At 37.6% G+C, this 27083-nt stretch overlaps 2 protein-coding genes across 13 annotated transcripts in view; both read right to left on the reverse strand.

Moving 5' to 3' along the window:
* erc1b (ELKS/RAB6-interacting/CAST family member 1b) overlaps positions 1-644 on the reverse strand; it is a 202286-nt gene extending 201642 nt beyond the window's left edge. For all 12 annotated transcript variants that reach the window (XM_079868403.1, XM_079868413.1, XM_079868412.1 and 9 more), the window contains exon 1: positions 414-644. The gene's annotated coding sequence lies outside the window, so the exon portion shown is untranslated. The remainder of the gene's footprint in view (positions 1-413) is intronic.
* Positions 645-1527: 883 nt separating this feature from the next.
* ninj2 (ninjurin 2) lies at positions 1528-22527 on the reverse strand. The gene is made up of 3 exons (XM_079869881.1): positions 22382-22527; positions 2573-2783; positions 1528-2476 (listed from the first exon to the last, which is right to left on the reverse strand). Exons 1-3 carry the CDS (start codon positions 22415-22417, stop codon positions 2328-2330), a joined length of 396 nt encoding a protein of 131 aa, XP_079726007.1. The 5' UTR covers positions 22418-22527; the 3' UTR covers positions 1528-2327.
* Positions 22528-27083: the final 4556 nt, after the last annotated feature.

Raw genomic sequence — 27083 nt, forward strand, 5'->3', positions numbered from 1 at the left:
AGCTTCACACCGCCGAGGCTGAAGCTTTGGACGGATTCTCAGCGGTTTTTACCACACAACAGTGTCCAGATTGTCTGTTTATGTCGATTCATAAACCAGAGACTGGAAAGAGACTCCTGTGCTCCTTCTCCTACATGGAATATATGTGTATTTTTTTCTTCTTTTCCCTCCCCCTGTTCCTCCATTGCTTGCTGGCGCAACAGCGTTTTATTTTATCAGTCTCTCGAGCGCATATTGAGAAATATCAGGTTTATTTACCTTCCCTATAGTTTGTCTGGGCACATACGAACGTATATAGACCGTCAGTGTGCAATATACCGATATATCTCCACGTAATCCCACACTATCAATGGGCTGTGTCCGAGCAGTTCAGACTCTTCAGCTGAGGAAATTCACTTTGAAAAGCTCCTTACCTTATTTCACAAGAGGTTAGTCCGGTTTGGTGAGAAGGCTGTGCCTGTATGTAGTGTTGTAGACGGACCGTTATCACTTTGAGAGCTGATAACCGCGGGGAAAGCCCTGTTTTAGAGTACTTCTGTCGTTTTCTTCCTCTCTTTGCCAGATCTACCAGCCAGGGCGCTTGAAGTGACGTAACGAACCGGGATGCGCGCTCCCGACACTGGCCTCCATGACCGTGCACGAGCGCTTCCACACCACACAGAGGATGATGTGCTGGTTGTATTCAGTGGGTCTATTTTTGTCTTTTTTTATTAAGAAATAGATGACATTTTATTCAAGTGAATTCACATGAGTGTCACAGGTTTGCTTTATTTGATTAGTGAAATATAGTGCAGAAACCCAAAATATTTATTATTCATCATAAATCACATATATAGGTGTATACCCACATGATGAAGTCTTCTGTGTGTAATTTGGGGTTTGACTGATATTTCTGCTTGTGAAACAGAAGCATGACTGAAGGAAAAGGTTTCATAGACCATGAACAGGTTCGGGATGTTCCCTTAAAGGGATAGTTCACCCCAAAATAACAATTCTGTCATCATTTACTCCCCCTCAAGTTGATCCAAACCTGTATGGATTTCTTTCTTCTGTTGAACAACACAAAGAAAGATATTTTGAAGAATGTTGGTAACAGTTGACGGTAGCCATTGACTTCCATAGTATGAAAAAAAAAAAAACTATGTGCTGTAAGTCAATGGGTGCCTGGTTACCAACATTCTTCAAAATATCTTCCTTTGTGTTCAGAAGAAAGAAATCCATACAGGTTTGGATCAACTTTAGTAAATGAATTTTGGGTGAACTATCCCTTTAACCGAGAACAGTTTATAAATTAGCCTCTAGTCTCTTTCGCAATGAGTTATCAGATTATCATTGTCAGTAAATTACACCATCATTCTTACTGAAAACATTTCCAAACTGCAATGTAATAAAGCAACTGAACCAATTCTATTTACAACCCATCATTATTTGAACTCTACAGTCTGATGTTGACCTATTATTAATATTAGTATTTATTTGTATTTGATTTAGTTAGTGTACATAAATCCAAAAGACAAATTTAATTAACATTTAAAGCCTGAAAGTAATTTATTCGTTTTTATTACTCGTTTCCAATTGCCTGGCTAATATAAATATTCATATTCCACTAGAGGTCAGTATAGCTTTTCCTGTAGAAGCATGAGAGAAGCATTACATTGATCAAAGGTGAAGGTAAGGACATTTATAATGTTACAAAACATTTCAGTTTCAAAGAAATGCAAAATTCATTTTTTTTTAAATCCACACAAAAAAATACACAAAAATACTAAGCAGCATTGATGATGATGATGATGATGATGATGATGATGATAAATGTATTGTGAAAAGCAAATCAGCATAGAATGATTTCTGAATCTATCTATCTATCTATCTATCTATCTATCTATTTATCTATTATAAATACAGCAAATTGGATGGCAAACAGTTGAGTAATTCACGATAAACATTTATTAGTTTTACAATTGACAGGATGAATAGAACACTTATTAGATGATGCATTCATGTTATACAAGTTTTGCCTCTAGGTAATATAAAATCACTGGACAGTCTAGGATAAATGAATGTTTATAGACTGTATAATATAATGCCCTCTTAAGAAATAAATAAAAAAGACTTATAAATAATCGTGTCTTATAAATATCAAATATCAAAGCCAGGAGGAAATCTTTCATGAATGGATGTGACTTTCATCATAACCATTAAAAACATGAAAGAAACAGTCACAAGCTTGATTAAAACTCAGTTTGCTTATACTGTAGCATGCATATTCAACTTTGATATATTTTTTCACATGTCAAGACAGAATCCCCTAGGATCTTACAGACAGTTTACTGTTTAGGATAGAGACCTGTCTTCTGCACCCCAAAAGCGGTGATGAAGATGTTGATGATGACGGTGAGAAACACCAGCCCTGTGGCCACATTATTCATTATGTCCAGCTTCCTCTGATTGGCCACATCATTGAGGTTTTTGCGTGCTGAAAAAGAAAGATTGTATAGGAATTGCTAAATCCATTTTGATTAACCCTTTAAAATCCCTGACAGATTTTGTGCATGATGTATTTGACGCTCACCCATGTTGACGAAGAGAGCGCCTGCGAGCACTTGGAAGAAGAGTGACGCAGCGATGAGGATGATGACAGTGAGGAAGTACTTGAACTCAGGGCCCTGCTCCAGGACGGCTTTCAGCTGAGAGGCGTTTGCCATCAGCAGTGCCACATCCAGCATGCTCTCTGCTATACTCTTCTTAGTGGCATAGTGGTTCAAGTTGAGAGGTTCTGCGGGCTGACAGAGAGAAATCAATTCAACTTAAAATATTACATTCAATTAAATATTGAATTCAATTAAAAGGGGCTATGTAGGATTCAGAAACTGGTGCTATTAGCGCCACTTAACCCCGGTGGCCGTTAAGTGAACTGCAGCCAGCAACTGTGACACAAGGGCCCTGTCCCAAATGGCACACTTCATATGCACTTTCGGTCTTGTGGACTTACAATGGATGCCGCGTGCGCGTGTCCAGTAAGTCCGTGAGACTGTAGAGTGTCCCATTTGTCATTTTAGGCCTCAGAAGGGTGCTCGCTATATGTGCTCTCAAGTGTTACTGAGAGCTTTCCTCTCAATAACAAAATAAACATAGCTACAAAAATGATAACGAAAGCATCTGATCATAGCGATGATATGTTTGCACCAGCTCTGCAATTCGATGGCATCATGTAGGCCTAGATTAGGTCATTACAATTACACTGTTATGATAGTTTGATTATGAAGTAGAATATATTTAAGACTGTAGATATAGCTATGTGAAGCTGTAGTTTGAATTAGTCCTTTTTCTTTGCATGACACAATTACATGATTAATTTACAGTAGGGTCTATACTGGCTCTTTCGGCATTATCCTGAACGGCGTTAGGTGAACGTTGTATTGTATTTATAAGCATTCGGTTCATGTGTCATCTCTCGGGAGCGCACGTAATGTCACATTCTTTTGATTTTCCAGGCAAAAACATCCCGAGTCCTTAAAGCAACACCAAAACACTTTTCCTCTTCGGTTCCCCTACAGGTTGGAAGCGGAACAGCTACCCGATCTGGCAAACTTGCATAGTGCGGTTATAGCCGATAGAGGGTCGCAAAGCGAATGCTGAAGTGCTGTTCACCCTGTTACGAGATGGACCACTGAAACGATTTTGGAAACATTATTTTAAGGTACAAAAAATCTTTGGTGCTGCGTTAACATAAAAATCAGTCTACAGTTTTTCATAGACAACCTAGGAAGTCGGGGAAGGTCTCGTTTTTCAAGTTTCGTTACAAGCTGGCCTCACATGGGTAATAAAGACATTATAGCCTACATATGTGCAGCTTTGCAGTGTTGGCACAGGTGGCGAAGTAAAGTAGGCCTAAAGCATTTTCAGACTCATTTGCATAGGCTACTGCATATGAATTAATTTACCTAACAATGTGCTAGCATTTTTTTTTTTTTTTTTTTTTCAGTTGAGGAAAACAAGAGACCAAACCTCATCTTTAGAAGAAATATCAGTGGTTTCCAGCAGTGGTTTTATCTGTGAGATAAGATCCTTCAACGTGAACGAGAAGTTCTTAGTGCAAATGGAAGAGGGCTGAATGAACCCATTTAAATGTCAAAACTACTGAGCACATTATGTCTAGAATTCTTTCACGCAATCTCATCTCATCTCAACACTCCAACCTATTTTTATTTATTTATTTTTTCAACAAAAACAAATACATTCTCAATTTTTTCCACACATAAATAGTTAATTTAATTCACAAAAATATAAATAGGCTATATAAATATTCATTTATATAATGTATGCATTCAAATCTTTAAACAGAACAATTATATCACACAAGCTATATTGTGATTTATGCAATAAAATTAAAATAGTTTATATAAAAAAAGTCTGTGTACATGGATGTTTGTGGTGATGGCTAACATAATTTATGGACTGTTTAATGAAATGCACTAAAAAAACTGTGAATATTCTTAAGGTTTTTCACGATAAATGAATGCACTGACTTTTAATGAGTCATGAATTTGACCACTGTAGCTACCAATAGATGGCAGCATTTTACTATAAATCTTTCAATCTTCAATGTTCTTTTTGTAGATACAACTTGGGGGCGCTAGATATTTAAATCATCTTTTTTTCTTCTTTCTTTCTTTCTTTCTTTCTTTCTTTCTTTCTTTCTTTCTTTCTTTCTTTGCATGATATATTTTATTATTTAAAAATAATAATAAATTAAGAAAAAAATAACATTATAAAAAAATTCTTCTAAAATTAGTACATTACCAAAATAAGACTAATATGTAGTCTACTTTACTGCCAAATAAACACTGATGATACATGTAGATTTTTTTTCTCAACCCACTAAACTATTATTAAAAATCATCATCCACACCCTCTCTTGCTCATATTGCATTTCTAATCTCTCTTACACCCTTAAATCCTTTCTATCAAATCTCAAAATCAATTTAACATTTGCGCTTCACTTCCTGTGTTTCATGATTGCTCTTTTTAATCTTGTCTCTCCTAACGTGCCCTTATCACTGTCTACAGGACCTGTTAGAGACATGTGGACTGAAAGAGATTGCAACTACATCCACATGACCTTGGGCAGATGTCTTATCTACACCAGAACAAACATGCATGCTTCATACATGTGACATATGAAGAGCTTGTCTTGTAAGGAAAAAAAACGGAATCCTTTCCACCAATCACGGCACAGTAAAACGAAGACCAGGCAAGCGTCCAAATACCACATGCACAGGCTCAGTGTTTTCCTTAATGATGGGGAACGTTTTTCCTTTTTTCTTTTTAAAATAAACACCATGGGAGAGGTCAGGAATATTTTACATGTGGGGCCCGTGTAGTTGGCCCACAGGAAGTCCACCTCCCCACCCACTCATTGGCTGCTCTCACGTCCAATAGCAAATGGGAAAGGGCGAGGAGGGTTCACTCAAAAAAATAACGTTTTTTGCTCCGTCTTCTTCTTCTTGGCAACCACGTCTCACAACACATGCAGATAAGAAGGAGGGTCCTTGTAAACATTCAAACCCTCTATGCTGGTTTGAAAACACCTTGTTCGCCACAGAAAAGAGAAAAACACACATAAATACATTTATTAGTACATTATCCGTTTTTTTTACGGAATTATTTTTTACAGTGTGACTCTCTAAAACTATTTATTTTATAATATTCATTTTATTCTGTCATATATTCTGTCATCATGGTTAACGTATTCTTTATTTTAAATCTTTATTAAATAAATCTGTACAGTAGAGGAAATGATCATTTAAAATAATAATAATAATTGAAGCAATAAATATTGAAATTGTTTGTGATTATTTCTCTGTTTGATTAGATTATCGTAGAATTGCTGTAAAACAATAAAATATACAAATAAATTAGAAAAATAGGACAAATAAATGATGAAAGTATGGTAAAATGATTTCAAATATACTTTACAATCAAATTATCCTAAAAGTGTAATTTTAATTACCTCATGTGTTGATGATGCCGGTAAATAGCAGAGCTTTTACAAATACAGCAGGGGAAATAAGTATTGAACACGTCACCATTTTTCCCAGTAAATATATTTCCAAAGGTGCTATTGACATGAAATTTTCACCAGATGTTGATAACAACCCAAGGAATCAGTACATACAAAGAAACCAAAACAAATAAGCTCAGAAATTAAGTTATGTGTAATAATGTGAAATGACACAGGGAAAAAGTATTGAACACATGAAGAAAGGGAGGTGCAAAAAGGCATGGAAAGCCAAGACAACTGCTGAAAACTTACAGTAATTAAAAAGCAATCCAGCCCCCTGTCAGTGGAAATTAATAACTGCTGGTTCAGTCCCAAATGATGGCCTACAAAAAGGTCTCATTGCCAAGGTGTCACACAAGACACATCTCATGATGGGTAATAGCAAAGAGCTGTCTCAAGACCTTCGCAACCTAATTGTTGCAAAACATAATGATGGCATTATAGGCGCCATTCTAAGCTTCTGAATGGTCCAGTGAGCACTGTTGGGGCCATAATACGGAAGTGGAAAGACAATCATTTCACCATAAATTTGCCTCGACCAGTGCTCCTCGCAAGATTTCTGACAGAGGAGTGAAATATATTTACTGAGAAAAATAGTGACGTGTTCAATACTTATTTCCCCCGCTGTATATGCACGATCAGCAGCAATAAGTTGTTGGCTGCAGTTTACTTAATGGCCACCCATGTGTCGTTTATAACAAGGGTTGCTGAAATCTACATATAGCCCCTTTAAAAGGGGAAAATACTGTAACTGAATAAAAACACCAGCAATGACCCAGTACATTTTTGTAGTGGGAAATTTGTTTAGTCTGTGAATGAAGTATTATTTTGAAGTCAGGAAACGGTCACATCGCCAGGCCGCTGGGTCAGATCTATTTTGCTCTCTATTTCCTTTCTTTCATTCATTCATTTTCAAGTTACTGTATGAGCCACTCACATTTTTAAACCAGCAGCGGCATGAACTGAGAATAAATTCTGTTTACTTTCAATGGCGTAACCCTGGTCAATTAAAACCTTCAAAACAAAGGAAGCATTGGAACGATGCTGTCCCCAAAGGCAGGAGTAGTTATGAAAGATTGTCATAAAAGCCCTTTCCTTCTTTATTGCGGTATGGGGAGTGCTGAAAAACAAAGGTCTCTCTTTCTCTACTGGATTCATATTACGATGATATTGTGAGATTTTATGACTACAAGAATTTTCTGCCGTTCTGTGCTCTGACATGCCAGGATTATGTGACGATGGATTTAAAACCGGTTTTTACGTTTGGGATACAAGGGGTGATATGAAAGCTACTGTACTCACTAACCTGTGGCAACAGTGCAAAATGTAAAGACCTGACATTATGTTTTGCCCTTCAAGCATTTATAAAATACAGACTTCCTTCCTGTTGGACATTCTGGCCTGTATAGCATGACCTTTGACCTCAATTTCTCTGCCTTGAATCAGAGATAAAAATATCAGAGTGTGAAGAAATGTCACAATAAATCAACAAGTGCAGTTACATAAACATATGTCAGAACTGTCAAAACTCCCACTATATGGCAACATTAACGATCAATGTCATCATGGCAACCTGGGATCCATGTAAACAGAGCTGGTAAAGTTATGTTGCCTCAGAACTTTCTGAAGTGAGCCAATCAGGGCCAGGATGAAATGGCATTCTAGCCAATTAGAGAGTGAATGGAGCTTTAGGAATGTGTTGACAGGTCGTTTGGGGCCCAGAGTATTCTGGGAATTTAAGGGAATTTAAGGGAATTCTGGGAAGTTACCCAGCAACTGTAGAGGATAAAGAACATATGGAGTATTACAACATTACATTCACTTGAAGCATTACAAACATTTAAAGATGTATAATAAGAAAACGGAGAGAGTCAATATTTCACATTTATACTGCCCTATTCAAGTTTGTTTTGCCTAATATGATAATTTTATTTAAAAAAAAAATGTAAGACTCAAAATGGGAAATGTACAAGATTTAACAGATTTTTAAAGCATTGTTTTCTACAGGTTAAATGGTTACCAGTAGGTGGCGACAGGTGACTTTAGGAGTGTCTTTATGAGTGAATCATTTGCTTTTAGTTCTTGAACTAAGAACTTGTCGCACTTGTCAGCCGCATACGTCATCTAGGCTCTCATTTCAGAAAAGCAACCATTGCATTCCAAAGTAAGAAAAAAATTTACGTAATTAACATTTTTATAACGGTTGCTTTTCTGAAATGAGACAGCTGAAATGACAAATGCACCGCTTTTATAAGTGAGTCGTTGTATTATTCACTCAACCAATTCGTCCAGATTCATTAAGGAACATACACCAGTATATAGCCCCTTTCACACAGCACGTTGATCCCGGGAAATTGCCTTAAATTGCTAGAGTGCCTTCTGTGTGAACGCAAACACGTCCCGGGATTGATGCCGGGATGGATGCCGAGATGGGGACCTAGTAACATTGCCGGGATCAGTCCCAGAACGCGCCCTGTGTGAACAAAAGCCAGGACCGTAATGATGCATTTGCCATCACACGGGCCTTTCTACAACCTATGCTACAGCAAACCCAGTGGCGCTACTGGGGAGTATGGACTCGTTTTCGTGTAGAAATGACGAAGAGGAGTTATCCTGGACACATTATCCGTGTATTTTCCGCAATCTCTGTGTGAAAGGGGCTTATGTTTGTTTGAAGATGCTTAACGGTTCATCCTGCTTCGTCTTCATTTGGAACTGACAAACTCTCAATATTGTATCTAAAATGGAAGTTTCATTTATTAACTTCTTGTTTTTATTATGTAGTAGTAGTAGCCTTCATTGTATTGTAACATAACGTCTTTGTTATGCAGTATTTTTATTTTTTTACAAAACGGAAGGGCAATGAAGGCCTTGCACTTTATACTTTATCACTTAAGTATACTAAAGTATAAATCTGATGTCCAACTGTTGCTTATTCCCTCACTGAGAAAATAAGTGCTTTTGAGAGTGTTTAACAAACTTCACATGGACGGTTTTAGTCTGTTTAAACCAATAAAACCGGGCCTTTTATCACTGACAGCATGTCTGCATTTGTGCAATAACAGATTTCTTTCTACGTTTAAGTGAAGTTATCCGTGGGGCTTATTGTGGGCTGTTTATATTGGTAGAGGGTCACGCTATGTTTATAATGACAGTTGCTATAAACACTGGAACATCTTCACTTCATATTAAACACAGGGAAAGTGGGGGCAGAGAGGGTGCGATGGGACACGCCCCTTCCCGCCCACTGAGCCCGCGGCAGCTGTCACACCTGAAGAACCGCATGACCTCATTCACATTCACATATTCACAATGATGATGATATGGTGATGTAGATAGATAGATAGATAGATAGATAGATAGATATATAGATAGATAGATATGGCTGTAAATTTATTAAAGTACTTAAAGGTACCTCATGTTGTTTCAAAGCTGTATGAATTTCTTTCTTCTGCTGAACAGAAAGGAAGATATTTAGAAGAATATCAGTAACCAGACAGTTTTTGGGTCCCAATGACTTCCATAGTATATTTTTTTCCTACTATGGAAGTCATTGGGACCCAAAAACTGTCTGGTTACTGATATTCTTCTAAATATCTTCCTTTCTGTTCAGCATATGAAAGAAATTCATACAGCTTTGAAACAACATGAGGGTGAGTATATAATGACAGAATTTTCATTTTAAAAGTGAACTTCTCCTTTAAAACAATTAAGATTCATTCCTTTCAGATTATATGTCTCTAAAACGACACTGTGCATCTGTAATAAACTATTAAAAAGTCGCTGAGTAACTTGCACATAAACACACTATCACCTGCACTGACTTCCTGCCACTGTGACTCTCCAGTGTGTCACTTCTGCTGCTATTGTGTTCATATGGGAGGTTGGGAACATGTGTGCTGTTTTCACACGGGTAGAGGAAGGGGTTTGTGTATTAACTGTGGTTGACTTAATTTGAATTTGTCATGCGGATGTGGCTAAATAGAGGCTGAGAAAAAAGACAATTTAGAAGCAGAAATAGTGAATAGAAAAAAAGTGCTGGTTCTTCTTTTGAGGTCGTAGCTCACCAAATATAAAGCAGTCCATACATGCAGACACCACAGTTAAACACGTTTTTTTATTTCTCTCTTTCTATTCAATCACACACATATGAAAGCAAATGTAAGGTTTATCGCCCCACAACACCCCTCACTCTTTCTGTCTGACTCCTACTGACTAGACCATTTTCACTTCCCAGAATTCACTTCTGTGGGCGGTCTAAAAGGTTGGAAATGTGTTTTCTGTTAAACTGTGATTGTGTTTTCACTCATAACCTTCAGTGATGCGCTTCTTCTTGCCGTCATGAAAAAAACAAAAAAACATTATATAATTACTGAACCCATAGTAGAAAACAACTTTCCTCTGTTAAAACGGGAAGTTTGATTGGGAAGGACATGCTAACAGCTTTGTTTTTACAGAAAATGATTTGCTACTTTATATGGTCAGATGTACAGTAGTTGTTACAAGAGGGAGGGAAATTCTCATTCTAGAAAGCATTTAATTGGACAAAATGAGTGAGTGAAGGATGAGTCTTCAATATGTCAACACAACACACTTATAGTCAATCAGCAGTAGGGGTGTATACACTCATGATGGGGGGAGGAGAGAGAGAGACATTTGAAGAAAGACTGTAGACAGAGAAATGGCTGAGAGACATTAAAGAGAAAAGATCAGAGGAATATCACTGGAAACTGGTATGAGCAGGCAAGAGCTTTAGGACGCAATAAAGCTTTCCAGTGCTGGAGAAACCTGAAACTGGAACGCAGAGGTTGTGTTGTTTCTGCTCCATATATTGATATGCCAGGTTTCAAAGAACCAAGATATGCTGTTGTTGTGGTAATCCTGAGTTCTCGCGAGAGCACAAGTTGAATTTGCTCAGCGAGTTTACTCTGGCGTCGAGTAATGATGCTCATTAAATATGCCATTGTATCCGAGCTCCACCAATCACATCAGGTTATCTGATATAGGCGGGCCAGAGGCGAGCTAAACAGAAGACGACAGCGCTGTGACGTCAAAGTCATTAGTAAACATTGCAAGATGGCTATGGATGAACACCAGTTGTTTGAAACGGCTTTGGCCGCTACAATGAACGAGTTAGACTTGGCTTTTTATCTAAAAGAGGAACAGAAGACGGCGCTCGAATCGTTCCTTTGCAAGAAGGGCGTTTTTGCTGTTTTGCAGACCGGATACGGCAAGAGTCTAATCTAGCAGTTAGCTCCGCTGGTAGCTAAGCGTATGGGGCTTGTTGTGATTGGTCGTAGTGTTATTCAATTGCGTGCAGTGAGATTTTCAAATGCAGGCTTGGTGCCGCCCCTCGAGCTGGGCGATTTTCATTAGTCGATGCCAGACCGTTAGTCTTTCAGATTTAGGTCTGGATTTCCAGGCTAATGTTAGCTAGTAACAGGCCAGCTTTGAGCATCATTGTGTGTCTGGAGCTGCTGGCGACTAACAACCATCTCTTGCTTGTATAAACTGTAGGCTATGTACTCTTCATTGTTGTTCGTTCATCATCTTCACATTATTTTTCGTGAAGCATTGTTTTGCTTCACTTGAGCTATGATAAAGAGACATCCACTGTGTATTGCGTGTTCATGTATTTTGGGGGCGGAGCAATGAAGGGATCGGTGTGTTTGTTTGGGTAGAAATCAAATATCAACAGTGTTTCTCAGAAATCATTCACTGGTCTTTTAATACGCGTACTGTAACATATCAACATTTGTTTCAATTGTGTCTATTTTATTTTGCGTTTAGAAGATACATTTGGTAAATGGTAAATGGACTGCATTTATATAGCGCTTTCACAGACCTATGGCCACCAAAGCGCTTTACATAGCCTCACATTCACCCATTCACTCACTCATTCATACACCGACATTTAAAGCAAAGGTATAAATGAGACCTCAATGAGATGGAAAAGCCAACCTCTGAGCATTACAATCATGGGTGTCATAAAACACACACACACACACACACACACACACACACACACACACACACACACACACACACACACACACACACACACACACACACACACACACACACCCTGTTTGGCAGAGTATAATACATGCAAATTCATATGGAGCCCAAGGGAGACACTTCTCTTAAAGAATTCATGCTAATATCATCCCTGACCCTGGTCTGCTTGTCAAACCACTGTGTCAAAAAGGAGTTATAGAACAGGAAATGTTTACTTTACTCTTTAAGCTTCAGGATAAAATTCCTACCTTCTCTTTCCCATGTACCCACCAAACATCCTTTATATTTCCTGTAGTGACACAAGGACGAGTAAATGATCCGATACGGTGCCTTAGTGGCTTGTCATTGAAGTGAACTACATGACATGAGCGGATTGGGAATGTGTGTGTTCTAAACTATAGCTCGGAGACAAAACTGTCCCCAAAAGTGAGCTAAATCTGACCAAACGTCCCTTTGGGGACGTCCTCAATTGGTAAACTCAAACATAAACACTTTTGTTGTTTTTTGTTTTTTACATATATACCTTTTTTCTTCTAACACTAAAAAATTACTTTTTACAGTTTATCATTATGATTATAGTAGCTTTATATAAAAGTGTATTGTTTATATTAAAACAATACAAGTTTGTCCTCATTTACAAATGTGTTTGAGTGTGTTCTGCTGGGTTTTTTTGGGATACAGCGAGCTGGGGTGTCACTTCTACAAAATGGGTCATGATATTCACACTAACCCAAGACCAGTCCAGCAATGACACACGCACACGCACACACACACACACACACACACACACACACACACACACACACACACACACACACACACGCACACACACACACACAGTCTCTAAAAATTGCTTTAGAAATGACATGCAGAATGCACAATACTGTAGCCGCACACACACACACACACACACACACACACACACACACACACACACACACACACACACACACACACACACACACACACACACACACACACACACACACACACACACACACACACACACACTGTCCTCCTCTGTCCTTTGATAACCAGTTTATCTGCAGCACTCGGCTCAGGGCTCTCTCTGTCCCTATCTGTCCTGGAAACAATAATAAAGAGAGAAAAGGAGAGATGTAAATGGAAGAGTAGAGGATGTGTGGAGCAGGTTCCTGAGCTCAGGGCGGAGGTCTGTGTTTGTCAGTTCAGTTTTCCAGCACCATCTTATCACCCAGCTTTTTCTCTCTCTCTCCATTCCTCCCTCGCTTTTTCTATATCTCCCCTGAGCTCTCTGTGTTGTCCCTCCCTATGAAAACATGATGACCTCAGAAAACTGGACCAGACCAAATCTGTGTTACAAAGTGACATAAGTGTTTCACAAAGTTTGGCTGTGTGGCATGGAGAGCGAAAAAAAAAAGAAAAAAAAAAAGGTTTAATTTATTTAAAACATTTTCAAAGTAAAATTAAATGAAATTTAAAAAATAAATGTAAAATGGCATTTCATTTAATTAAATATATAATTAAATATATTTGTATCATATCATCCGATTCCTATTATCCAATTTATTTTATTTTTGTTTTATTTCACATTACTGACTGTAAAGTATGGATATGTGTTTAGAAAACCCTTATTAGCTTGGATATTAGCTTAGAAAGTGAAAGAGATATTAGAAGGTTTCTTTTTTTTATTATTATTATTATTAAATGTAAACATTTATTTAATTTAATGTAAGTTAAAGTTTAACATTAATAAAAAAAATTATATTACATTTATTATCATTTTTATTAATTTCTTTATTATTATTATTTTACACTGTAAACAGTGATCAGTTGACTCAAAAAAGGGAGAAAATCTGTTTTGGGAATTATTGAGTATATAAACTCAATAAACTTAACTGAATGTCAAGTTCACAAGTTCTTTACTTAATAATTTTAAGGCAACGAGTTTCCTCACTTTTTTGAGTTAAATCAATCGATCATTTTTTACATTGTAACAAACATGGCATGGGATTTAAAAGAGAAATTAGAAATTCATATAGGCTACTATAACTAAGATTTTATTTGTACTTAAATATATTTTAATATATCGTTAAATATATAGCTTTTTTTATTGTGTTTATATTTTTAATTTAATGAATTTAATTTTTCTGATAAACCTGTATCTTTCTATTACCATGCCAAATCTTATGTTGGTTTTAACTGTATCCAATGGCATATATTTGTATTCCAATCCTAGCAACAAGCTATAAGATAAAAGTGCACATTTACAGTGGGAACAACCCATTTTCCCCACTTGTTAAAAATGTCCACGATTCTCTCATTATCATCACTGGCCTGTAATCATAAAAGAGGGCACCAGATAATTTTTCTTTTTTTTTATAGCACATTCAAAATGATAGATGATTATACTGCAGGCATTTTGCCCTGTCAGACTGACCTCGAAGTTACTCAGATTTATACACTATGCTATATCATTATACCAGTGCTCTTTAATTGTCTCTTTAGGTTAACACACTCTAAAGTTAGACTATGTGTGAATATGTGTGTCTATGGAGGGGTGTGGTTGGGATAGTGTTGGTATGGCATGGCATCAAAAAGGCAAAATGGCCTAGATTGGGCAGCAGCAGCTCTGGAAAGCCCCGAAACGGCTGACTGCTTTAGTCATGGCTGCTGTAGTCACATGGGCTGGAATGTCTTTCATACTGAATAATACAGTTGAAACAGCTAGAAATGTGAGTGCAAATTCCTGCTCTGCTGGTCAATGAGTTGACAAACAGCTGGAGGGAGACAGGCCTTTCATGACCCTGTGTGTGTGTGTGTGTGCGTGTGTGTGTGTGTGTGTGTGTGTGTGTGTGTGTGTGTGTGTGTGAGTGGAAGCATCTCAAAGCACTGGTGTCATATTATGGAACGTCCAGTTTGTCAAATGACTGCTGGAGTGCCTGAAAAACACATTAGGCTTTATTATCTGCCTGTGTCTGTGCTGAGAACAATCTCTTGGGCGCGCTGACTTCAGATTTATGGGGCTGTGATGACTCATCCAGCTCTGAAGGCCATGTAGTGTCTGAGATACTTCTACTGGGGGTGTTCATGGTCTCATGCATTACCAACTTTGTCCTGCAGGGGAACAAGAAGCTTAAAAAAAACAGAGGGAGAAAAGAACTATGAAACCGAGTGGAGCAAAATATTATAGCTCAGATGTTGCCTGGACCTTTTTATATTTGTTTTAATAAAGTGTCATTTTAGTTCCAGATGTTTCTTTAGATGTTATTTTTTTTATCCTATTTAGTGCTCTAAAAATTAAAAATGTTTTTTTTTTTTTTTTTTTTTTAAAAGAAGTATTGCTATTTTATTAAATTGTTATACTGTAAATTGGCATATTAATTTTAAACACATACATATATAGTATAAATATGATTCTCTAAAAACTATTAAATTTGAAGACTTAACAACATGTGGAATAAATGGGAAATAATTGCACACAGAATATTAATATGTATTGTTTTTTTTTAAAAAATGTGATTTTTGCCATATTTATTTTAAATACATATTTTTTTAATGTTAAAATGTCAACTATTGTGATTCTCAGCTGCCATGGGAATTCCATTCTGTTTATTAAAATACAACAATGCAGCGATTCCTTTGTGAACCTCAAAAACAGAAGAACTAAGTGGCAAAAAATAAAACTGTTCAAACGAAACATAGAAAAATAGAAATGTTTTTGTGCATTTGCGTGTTCACATCAATCAGAGAGCAGTGTGTGTTCCCAGGGACAGGAAGGCATCTGTATGAGTCAAACAGGCAACATAAATAATCTCAGAATACATCAAGCGTCTCTCCTGACATCAGGATGGACGGATGCCAAACAGTCACAGACACATGTGTGCTGACTATACTATGGTGAACAGCCTCAAATGGGCCACTCTTATTAAACAAGCTTCTGAATTTCACGTTTGTTTGTGTATTCATCTGGAAAATTAATTTCAGTTGGATGAAGAGCATGGAAACCCAAGGTCATGACATTTGTTTGGCCCCCAGCATGAAAACGCTCTTGAATTGGTTTACAAAGCATTGCTTTGTGGTCTAGGGTCTAAATACTATCCAAGCACCGCCTGTTGACCACAACACATCTCCAATAAAAAATATTTGACACCTTTTTTTCACTGGTTTAAAACCCACAATCGACTCACTGTGCCTTATACTCAAACATGTTTTCAATCAGCCATTAAAGCAGCTGGACTCTTTAGACGAACAGGCTCCTGGATCCTGGACAGTGTCGTATGGGACTAAGGTATTAAATCCACACCCATATTAAAGTCTGGAGCAGCCCAACACCATGTTTAACAGACATGCCTCTCTTAGTATGAGTTACTCTTTGTGGCTAAAGAACACAGGTTAATGCATATCCTAGCATAGTAAAAACACATCGGCCGAGAGTCTGTGAAGAAGAGGCTTCCAGAGGGAAAGGTTATATAACAGGAAATAGTTATATAATCTCACACATATGCTTTTTATATAATGTGGAAGTATGTTTTTTTAAATACATCTATATTTTTGAAACTGAATGTGGAGGATTTTAACTGCGACAAGATGACTGACAGGGCGACAGAGCGGTGCTACACACTCAAAAGTATGTACTTTTTCTTCACAAAAACATGCTTACTTTTAGGGCATAGTATAATTGGGACGCAGCACATATTAAGTAAATGAGTAGCCAATATTTTTACTGAGTCTGTTGCAATGCATTCTGGGATTGCATTCTTTTTGAAGATTACGGCTGCGTCCGAATCTGATGTTACCTTCACTTCCTGTCTCCTGAAATACCTTCATCTGATCGATTTTTGAAGGCAGCATATAGATGTATCCTCCGCTGCCTTTGATATCCCACAATCCTTTGTGTTCCATTCCAAAAAAGTTAAGCTAAAAAAGAAAGATGGCATCTGAAGGTTGTGGTTGGTGGTCAGTTTGTGTTTTCCACTTTTGATGTAATTTCTAGCGAGAAATTACTATTAATTACAAATTTTTCTCATATTTGTGAAGCATTGAATATAGCTCTATGAAGGTGACTTGACTTGACTAGAAGGCAACATGATGATTCTGCTGAGTCTTTGGAAAAAAGCCTTAATGTCAGGGGTGTGTGCGCGTGTGTGTACGGGGGGGAGGGGTGCATATGGTTCCCAAAGAATTTAATTTGGAAGCAGAAGGCATGACCCCAGAAAACCCCACATGTTTTGCTTCCACATGTGACATCTCAGCATGAGACTTTCCTCCAGGGCTTTCCTGCCTTTCAATGCGGAGCACCCACTGGTTTGGACCACTAAAGAACGCTGTGTTTCCTTCCCTCCTTCTCTCTGAGAAGTGCTGTCGAGGAAGAAACGCAGACAGATGTGACTGGATAAAGTAACTTAAACTGACAGCTGACCCATGAACGATCAATCATGCTGTCAGTGACAAGCCATGTTCAAACAGTCGCCCAGCAGTGCCATGTGTGTGTCATACCAGTGAATCCTGATAAAGAAGAGCTACACATGCCTGTTATATGAAAACAACCAGACCAAAGTGTTTATGTCTTGAGATCTACAGTAGCCATAAAACTATTTGGACACTTAAGCTACGCTTACAATTGTCTGAACTTTACTGGCGTTTGAGAAGTTCACAGGTGTAGTTCATCACATTATATGTTTCTCTAATGTTTTCCAACTTTTTTCATCTTCAAACCTAACTTAGGCCTTCAATCGTCAAAGTTTAAATCCTGTATGGCTAGTGCGCTTCCCATAATGTTTACACATTAGGTCAGTAGGGGAAGAGTAGACGGTCTTTAGTGACTGTTTGAATGCATTCGACCACATGAGTGTTTACACTACGAAAGCAATCCGGTCTAATGCGTTTTCAAATACCTCTGGAAGTGGTCGAAAGTGGACAAGCTCTTTTGACCTCATTTACATCTGTATTTAGCGTCGTCCTCTGGTAGTTAGATTGATGAAAACGCTTCTCAATGCCAAGTGTAAACGGCCTATTATGCTGATTTGGTCCTCAAGAAACATTTCTTATTATTATCAATGTTGAAAACAGTTGCTGCTTAATATTTGTGAAAAATATGATACATTTAAAAAAATAAAAAAAAGTTTACACAAAGTTCAGATTTTTGATCAGAACTCTCAAAAGAACAGCAATTATTTGAAATATTGCTTTATAATTCTTCACTGCTTAAGAGTGCTTATAACGCAAACATCTGCAGAATTGTGAATCATGTCAAACCCACAAAGCAATAAACATGTTGTCCCTAGGACACTAAATCAAGAAGATCAAGGTGTTTCATCACAGATGTGACACAACCTCAGGTTAGGGCGTTATTCATTCAAATATGGTTGTAGTGTCAGTCGATATCTTTAAGCAAACATTCTCTAGAGACACGGCAACAGCAGAACTGTGCCAGTTTCAATTTTCTTTCAGTTGTTACTTTTTAACCATTCTATCAAAGAGCTTATCGTGACTACGGGGTGGTCACGGATGTGTTCACAGGCTGGTGCAACGTGTCGTCTGTGAGATCTCTCACCAGGAGGCCCCTGTGAAAGCGGCCCCATTACCCCTTCCCACAGGTGAGGGAATATGCACTTCGCATATCTCATTCTGATAGCTTTGACCCTTGAGGACCCCATCAGGCTTGAATCTAGGGCACGTCGTGACCTATTGGTTCACAGTGTCCCTGTATATATTGCACATGCATGACCTCAGTGACATACCAAAAATTCCCAGAAATGTGTGAAATGTTTTAGAGATGAAAAATGCTGACGAGAGGGTAGAGCAACCTGTCACTCACATGAGATCGACCAATAGCAAACCACTACTTATCCAATCAATTCCCGATGGACAAAATCAAGTACCGCCCTACGTATTTTCTTGTTCGAGAACCCATTTTACTTGGATATATCACAGTACATAGGGAAGAAGAGACTTTTGCAACTTCTGTTTCATGACGACTTTAAGCTAGATAAACCTTTATAGCTTTTTTATAGATTTTTTATGTCTTAATTCACACTGGGAAATTAAAACATTCAGATGACACATAGCTCATATCTCCATAGATGTGTTACCAAAACCACACATGAAAACCCGCAAGGGTTTTCCAAGAAAGCAGTTGTGAGTCATAAAAATGTACGTGTGTGAGTTCAGTTATAACTGAATAGAATTCTATTCTAACATTCAATAGAATGCGGTTGTCACTCCTGTAAAGAACTGAACTGTGGGTGAACGTAACCGAATTATGGACTCAAATACAGGATTGACAACCGTATTTTGTTGCTGTGTGAACGTGGTCTATGAGTAAGTGTTCTATATAAAAATGAGTCCAGACAGAATTAACTTCAAAAGTCTTCAGCTTTTCCAGTCCATTTTATGACTGGGAGTCAAATTCAAAAAATATTTCTTACTTTAATAGAAGACCCATTTTGCTTGTCATTATATACAGTAAATTATTATTTAAAGCTAAATGCGATAAAGAATAGCCTTTTTAGTAAAGCTTATAAAATCAGTCATTTCTCCTACTATTTCTGATTGTGACTTTGAGAAGATGTCTTCATCAAGTCAGTGGGCATGCATCTGTGTTCATCTACACATGAACTATATCTGTGTCCAACTGTCACTGTGGTGACCAGACATCTAGCAGACAGGCGACTGTGATCAGAGGAGGAGAGCTAAACATTAACCAGTGTGTTATTATTATAATAGCAAACAAACCTAATTACCAATAACCCTGTTTAATGCACTTACATAACCTTCAATGGCCTTCAGTGTAAACCTCATGACTGCATCACTCTTATCTGCCTTCGTTTGAAGTTTCAAAATCATCAAACTACATATTAAACTTAAAAATTGCACGTTTGTTTTATTATAGCTACTAGTAAAAACATGGTGCTACAAAATGCACTGTATCTCATCACGTGACTGCTTTACAGGACCCCTTCATAGATGACAACATAAGTGTGCAAATCTGTTTTTCATCCCACATCTGGAAACACTTATTTCTCCCAGAATTCCACGGTGCATTCGAGTATTTATTGTTACTGCAACAGCAGCACTGCATCATGGGACATGATCCAGACAGATCTATGCGTTGCTTGGATTTCCACGGAAATTCAATATGACTTCAACACGTGGTCCACTCCCAGTCATGAAGCAAGTAAAAAAGCAGGGGAAAATGACACGAAGTTGAAGGGAATGCATTCAACACGTGGCTGTGTTGCTTTCAAACGTGTCACACTAGTGTGAGAGATGCCAGATCAGGTGCTACTGCCCACTATAGAGCCCGGTCGAAGTGGCACCAATGTGCCATCAGGTCAAAGAGTAGTATAGCCAATTCCCAGAAATGCCAGTCATCATCCTGTACTTCACAAAAACACTCCAAACGTTTCATTAGAGAATACAAGGAAACACTGGAGAGAATTAGATGTAAATTGCACTGCCAAAGAAATGCAGCTTAGACATGCACAAATCATTTAAATGTGTCAAAAGATCCCTATAATATATGTTATCGCATAATACACATATCCAAGTTCAGATGATTTGGATTTTACATCCGATGAACCCCCATGGTCATTGTTATAATCAGCGCATTATCCGGCAATCTTTTTCACAGGGATCAACGTGTTCTGTAATATCATATAGTACCCTGCCTGCAAGCGCCGTGTAATCCAGAGGAAATGGGATCCCAAGCTCACTGTCATGACCGTGGATTAGTTTGGAGACCCGCCGATCCACGCTTCTCTGTGTCGTTCTGCTGCAAGTGACCGGACTGAGACCTTTGTTTCATAACTTGTCTTTGCTGCTCAGGCCATGGGCAAGTGTTATTAAACATAATAATATAATGTTGTTATAAAATAACAAGTCAGCAGATATGACATTTATGGGACATGCTTGGCAGATGGATGTGAGGCAAGGATAGTCCTATGACAAACAAATCCTGCAGGAATTTGTCCCTAGGAAGTGGAATTTAATATATGCCACTAATAATAGAAACATGTCTGAAAAGGTCATTGAATAAAACCTTAAAGGGAAAGTTCACCATAACAAGAAAATTCTGGAAAAAAAAAATGCATAAAAATGCAAAATATACTGTTCAAATGTTTGGGTCAGTAATTTTTTTTGTTTAAGAAATTAATACTTTTATTCAGTAAGGACGCATTAAATTGATCAAAAGTAACAGCGAAGACATGTTACAAAAGATGTCTATCTTAAATAAATGCTGTTCTTTTGAACTTTTTACTCGTCAAAGAATACTTCAGAACACTGTATCAGTCTCCACAAAAATATTAAGCAGCACAACTTGTTTTCAACACTGATAATAATGAGACATGTTTCTTGAGCAGCAAATCAGGATCATGTGACACTGAAGACTGGAGTAATGATGCTGAAAATTCAGCTTTGGCCACAGGAATAAATTACATTTTAAAATGTATTTAAATAGAAAATAGTTATTTGAAATTGTGGCAACACTTTAGAATACTGTACCATACACAGAAATAAATGAGTGACACAATAGTTATCATGCTTTTCACTTTAGAATACTATTTCAAATAATTAGTAATTCCTTATGAAGGATTTGATAATACTTGAGTATTACCAAAAAATATCTTCTTTTGTCTTACATGACAGAAATTTAGTCGTACAGGTTTGGAACGACATGAGAGTAAATGATGACAGAATATTCATTTTTGGTGAACTATCCCTTTAAGAAAAAAACAAACGAGTAACTGAACTTCAAACTGTATTTTATTCCTAAATGAAAGTTATGGTGGTCTAAAAAGTTCCAAAAAACTTAAAAGAAAAGATTCAGAATTGCCTATTTCTGTCATCTGAGATTATGAGCCATCTAAAAACATCATGATGCAAGAAATAGACCTTTAGTAAGCTTTTTTCCCCCCCAGAATTGCACTTCAACAGACTTTTTTTTTTTTACTGGACATTTACAGTTTCCATCCAACCGAGTGTTGTAATTCTCTCCCTGAGAAGCCTTGGTTGTCATAGGTTTGTGACAATCCTCCTGACCCCAGTAATAGTTTGGTAAGTGCATGTTTTGTTGATCTTCGGGTACATTAAATGTTCAGTCTGCCTTTGCAGTCCATCACTAATTGATATTTGATGGATTCTTTGAGTGATGCTTCAGATGAGAGAGAACTATACATGATCCCCTTCCTCTAAATACACAGAACATTCTGCACCCTGACGTGAGGACAGAGAAGGACAGAGATCAGGAGAAAGAAAATAAGGAATGTCATGTCGCAGCCCCCAAAGAAATACCAACGGCTAGACGTCTCAGCATACCTGTGGTCGATCTGTACGTCCTCTTGCTGCTGACATGGCGAGTCCCGGACGACTGTCGTTGATGTGTACGGCTGAATCGTAGTCGAGATACGCTAGGAGTTCCTTAGAAAGGGAAAGTGGGAAAGTTGGCAAAAGCTTTTGAAGAAATTCATGGCACACAGCAAGGACAGCCGTCCAGACAAACAAGTGTGTTATTCACTTCTTTCTCTTTTTTTTAAGTCCAGCGCCACTCCAACCCACTGGACTGGGTTTACAACAAAACTGAGCACTCCTTTGTAAACAGTAAACCAGTCAAATATATCCAGTGTAATCACAGTCTGCGGAGTGGAGAAAGACGAGATTTTTCGGTTTCTTGTTCAAGTGCCCAGTCGGTATTATTAGACTCAAATCCCCCAATCCAGTCAAAGACTACATTCAGAGCTTATTCACACAAACTGCAACATTTTGATATTTTTATAAATATGTGGCCAATATGTGGTTAGTGTTTTAATATAAAAAACACACAAAAAATGAATTGGGGACATTGGTAAACTTCACTGATGAGTCTTAAAATATGAGAGTTAAAATATACTTTCTCCAGTTTAACATGCAGAGACTACTTTAAAGAAGTCATTTATAATGTAGTTTGATTTTCCTAAAAAGTGTAAACACTGGCTATTTCAATATCGCTCTATTTGTTAGAGTGTCAACTTCTGGCTCATCCAATGGCATGGGTTTGGAGTAGAAGACTACCTGTTTGGCTGGACAATGAAATGACAGTTTTCAGGAAATATGTTGGAAACAGCTGCTGTTGTTTTTTACAATTAGCCGTACAGAAATTACACATTCCCCTTTAAAGGGATAGTTCAACCAAAAACCAAAGTTCTGGCATTATTTACTTACTCTCATGTCAATCCAAACCTGTATAACTTTTGTTTCATGCAATCACAATGAAAGTCTTAAAAAAGTCACAAAACGCCATAAAAGAATTAAAAATATTACAAAAAAAAACTGTGATTTGTTTGCTATATGGTTATATAAGTCTTCTAAAGTATTTGAGACCAGAATCACAGAGTAAGTGAGTTGGATCAATCTAATGTCTAAATGTATTGAAAAGATCATATTCAAAAGAATGATTTGTTCATGAATTGGACATTGGACCAGTTGAACGTTTATTGGACCAGTCTAATTTCTAAATGAATCATTAAGAATGTTTTTGTGATTCAGTGAATACATCTTTAATGATTCATTTATGATTCGGTCATTGCTATTTCTCTCATGGCTTTTCCGAATCTATTATGACCACCGGTTTCATAATGCAGCAGACTTTTAGGTGTAGCCACATACTGTGTGATTAAAACTAACACAATATTACGCATATTGCATTTCAAGCCATCATACACAAACCAGCAAGCCACAGCTGTGTGACACACATTATTCAGCGGCAACTGTTACGAGACACTTTCTTCTTACAATGTGGCCTTGGGATGCTCCCACATATTAGATAACAGCGAGCATTTGGATAAAGCGTGTCCGGTATTAAACCATGAAATAGATATTTTCATCCAAGACGACAGTGACCTGCTTGTTTTCTTGTTAGCAATTATCCGAGCGAGGCACATAACGTCCCATTATGCAGTCACAATAGTGATTTGACTAGTGAAGTCACAAGGGAGAATAATAATAGCTGTAATTACAGACACAGAGATGATCAGCTAAAGGCATCAAACGAAGCAGATTTTTCTAAAAAGGTAAAGAGCTGAAGCGCAGCCTCCATTAAGGGTGCGGGTTGGTTGACAGAAGGTCCTTTCAACTGCAGTGCCCCGATGCAGGTATGTTAAACATGCCATGTTTGCTAAGGGTTCTGGGCCTCACTAATAAAAAGCCAAGAGCGAGGAGGAGCCGGAGAGAGAGAATGACTCGTGAGAAGGTGATAGATTGATGCCGAGATGTTTTTGCCCTCCGAAATCAAGGTTCACTTCGTCCAGAGCTTCAACTGTGAAGAACTAAACAGCAGCCTGTTTGCTCTCTTCGACCGTTCCCACAGTGACAGTTCGTGCTGGTCACTCACTCGTTACTCTACTAAAATACACAATGAGACATTAGCAGCTACAGTCACTGACATAGTGCATGGGCTGAGTGCCATTGCAGCTGCAATAGTGGAGGACACGTGGCCTTTGTGGTCTTTTGTGCTCCGTTAGTGCCCAACACATCCCTGCATGTAACCTCAAACACTGAGCCAGAGCAGATGACCACTTTGAGGCCTAAAATAGACTGAATTAAAATGAACTTCTGGTCCAAGTGGCCAATGCACTGTGTGTGAGCTAATGTGCTATACATCATACAGTCAGTACCGTTAAAAAGTTTGTGAAAGAAGTCTCTTGTGCTCACCAAGGCTGCATTTATTTGTTCAAAAATACAGCAATATTATTAAACATTATTACAACTTAAGTTTTATATTTGAATATATTTGAATTAAAATGTAATTTATTCCTGTGATCAAAGCTGAATTTTCAGAATCATTGCTTATTCAGTGTCACATGTTCCTTCAGAAATCATTCTAATGCTGATTTGGGGTTCAAAAGCATTATTATCAATGTTAAAAACAGTTGCTTAATATTTTTGTGGAAACCATGATACATTTTATTAGGATTCTTTGATGAATGTTCAAAGGAACAGCAGAAATCTTTATATAAAAAAGTACAGCAAAAATCTCACTGACCCCAGTGTACACCATATGAAAAAAAACCTTTAAAAGCTTCGACAGAGACTAAAGTCTTCTGAGAAGTATTGTTAACAGTGTGATGAAGACTTAACGACCAAATCCAGGCCATTTCCCTTTTGTTAATTAGCGAGATAGCTTTTAGTGAGTTTGTTTTTCCTATACAGTATATAAAGACAACAGGATCCTCCCATCCCCTGAACTCTGTACATTGTGTTCCATCCGCTCTATACCATCAAACAGGACTTTAGCTTTAGCAGAAGGAACAAAAACACAGATTTCAATCAGACTATCTGTCATCACCTCGCTCTGATACCTAGAGTGTTCTGAAGAGGAATGTGCCCACTTGTACTGAGCTTTACTGTGTCATGTAAGATTCCCATGGTCATTTGTCTTATGACCAAGTTATACAATGCATACAGTATTATTAAGATTACCTACTGAAAGAAAAAATCTTAATAACATGTAGTGCTCAGTTAAAACAAGCCTTTTTTTGCATGCAATATAAATAGCTGAAAATAAAATTCTTCAGTTATGATCTGAAATATTTCCTGGTATGAGCTGGAATTTGAATAAAGTGGGCCTGCATATTTTATAATTTATGTCACCTGACTTTGCATACAAGTGCGCTGAAAGATTAGCACGTGACATCCAGTGGCTCTTTGCAATGGAATGTTAAGCTTTCTAGGAGGCATTTCACATGGTGACTTTAAGATAACCCGCTCACACTCATTTAGATTGTGCATTGTTTCAAACTCAGAGTAAATATTTACCTTCCGGAGTGTTGCAGTAATCTTAAAGACCAGTTTAAACACAGTAATGCACAGTGAGGAGACCCTGCATAATGTTAAAAAATATACAAATTACAGTTTTCATAATGAATAATCAAATGCAGAGTAGGTTGGGAGCTGTTTTTCTCACTCCCTCATTACCACCGCCAAGTGGATAAACTGATGTACTGAAGCTACATGATATAACATGCGTCCTCTTCCTCAGTCTTTACTTGTGTTATTCCCCTAAATAATCCATTTAGAGAAATCTTTAAACTCACCTAAATCTACAAAGAAAGATAATGCACATTTGACACATTCTGTTTGCACTAATCAATTAGTCAAATAATGAAAGGGTTGTTAATGCAAACTTCTTTGATGTTTCTAGCAGTGTTAAATTTCCACATGCTCTCAGTTGACCTGTGTGTCAACAGAACTCAATCACTGCCTTCATTTGGGCAGGGGAACAAAGTGTACCCATCTCAGTCAATGCATCCAGGACAAACAGCCTCTCAGGCATGCAATCAAAGACTCATACTGTGATCTCGACACCTTACTGTCTTACTTGATGATGCACATCCTGAATGCTTGTGTTGCCTCGCTGGACCCCACAGGTGGTTTTATAGCAGTAGGGCCTCCATAGAGAATCTGTGATGTTAGCAAAGATCCTACTCATGTGTGCCATCTGGAATGCAAACAAGAAAACAAATGCTGAGTATAAGGGCTTCACATAAAGAGAAATCAGAGTCTGGCCACAGAAAAGGAGACTCACGTGTATTGAGAGGACAAAAATATATATTTGAGCACAGTAATGTCTTTTGTATTTTAATTTACACTTTCCATAATATATGTGAATCAGTTTCTGCTAAATGAAAATACTACATAATTTGTATTTGCCATTTCCTACATTAGTATTAATATTTTATTTATACAACTGAAGAATTTTGCAAAATATAAAAAATATAACACAAACTGAGGAGATGCATAATATGTACCTGCAATCCTGCAATATGCATAATTTAATTGTAGCAACATGACCACAGAAATGTTGCTTGTCATACCTGTATATACTTCCTCATTTTTCCTTTTTAATAAAGCATCTACAGTAAAAATGCTATTTTGGTCTGTGCTAATATCTTTGACGTTTAGGCCGTGTTTCACAGACAGGGCTTAGATTAAGCCAGGATTAGTACTTAGTTTATTTAAGTAGCTTTTATACACGTGCCTTAGA

This window comes from Squalius cephalus (genome assembly GCF_949319135.1).
Source record: "Squalius cephalus genome assembly, chromosome: 4".
Taxonomy (NCBI): Eukaryota; Metazoa; Chordata; class Actinopteri; order Cypriniformes; family Leuciscidae; genus Squalius; species Squalius cephalus.

Bases quoted from the DNA above. Each gene is read 5' to 3' on its own strand.
- ninj2 (XM_079869881.1), bottom strand. From the start codon at position 22,417: ATGTCAGCAGCAAGAGGACGTACAGATCGACCACAG. The intron at 2,784-22,381 runs GTATGCTGAGAC...TCTCTCTGTCAG, and splicing joins GACGTACAGATCGACCACAG to CCCGCAGAACCTCTCAACTT. The intron at 2,477-2,572 runs GTGAGCGTCAAA...TTTCTTTTTCAG, and splicing joins CGCTCTCTTCGTCAACATGG to CACGCAAAAACCTCAATGAT.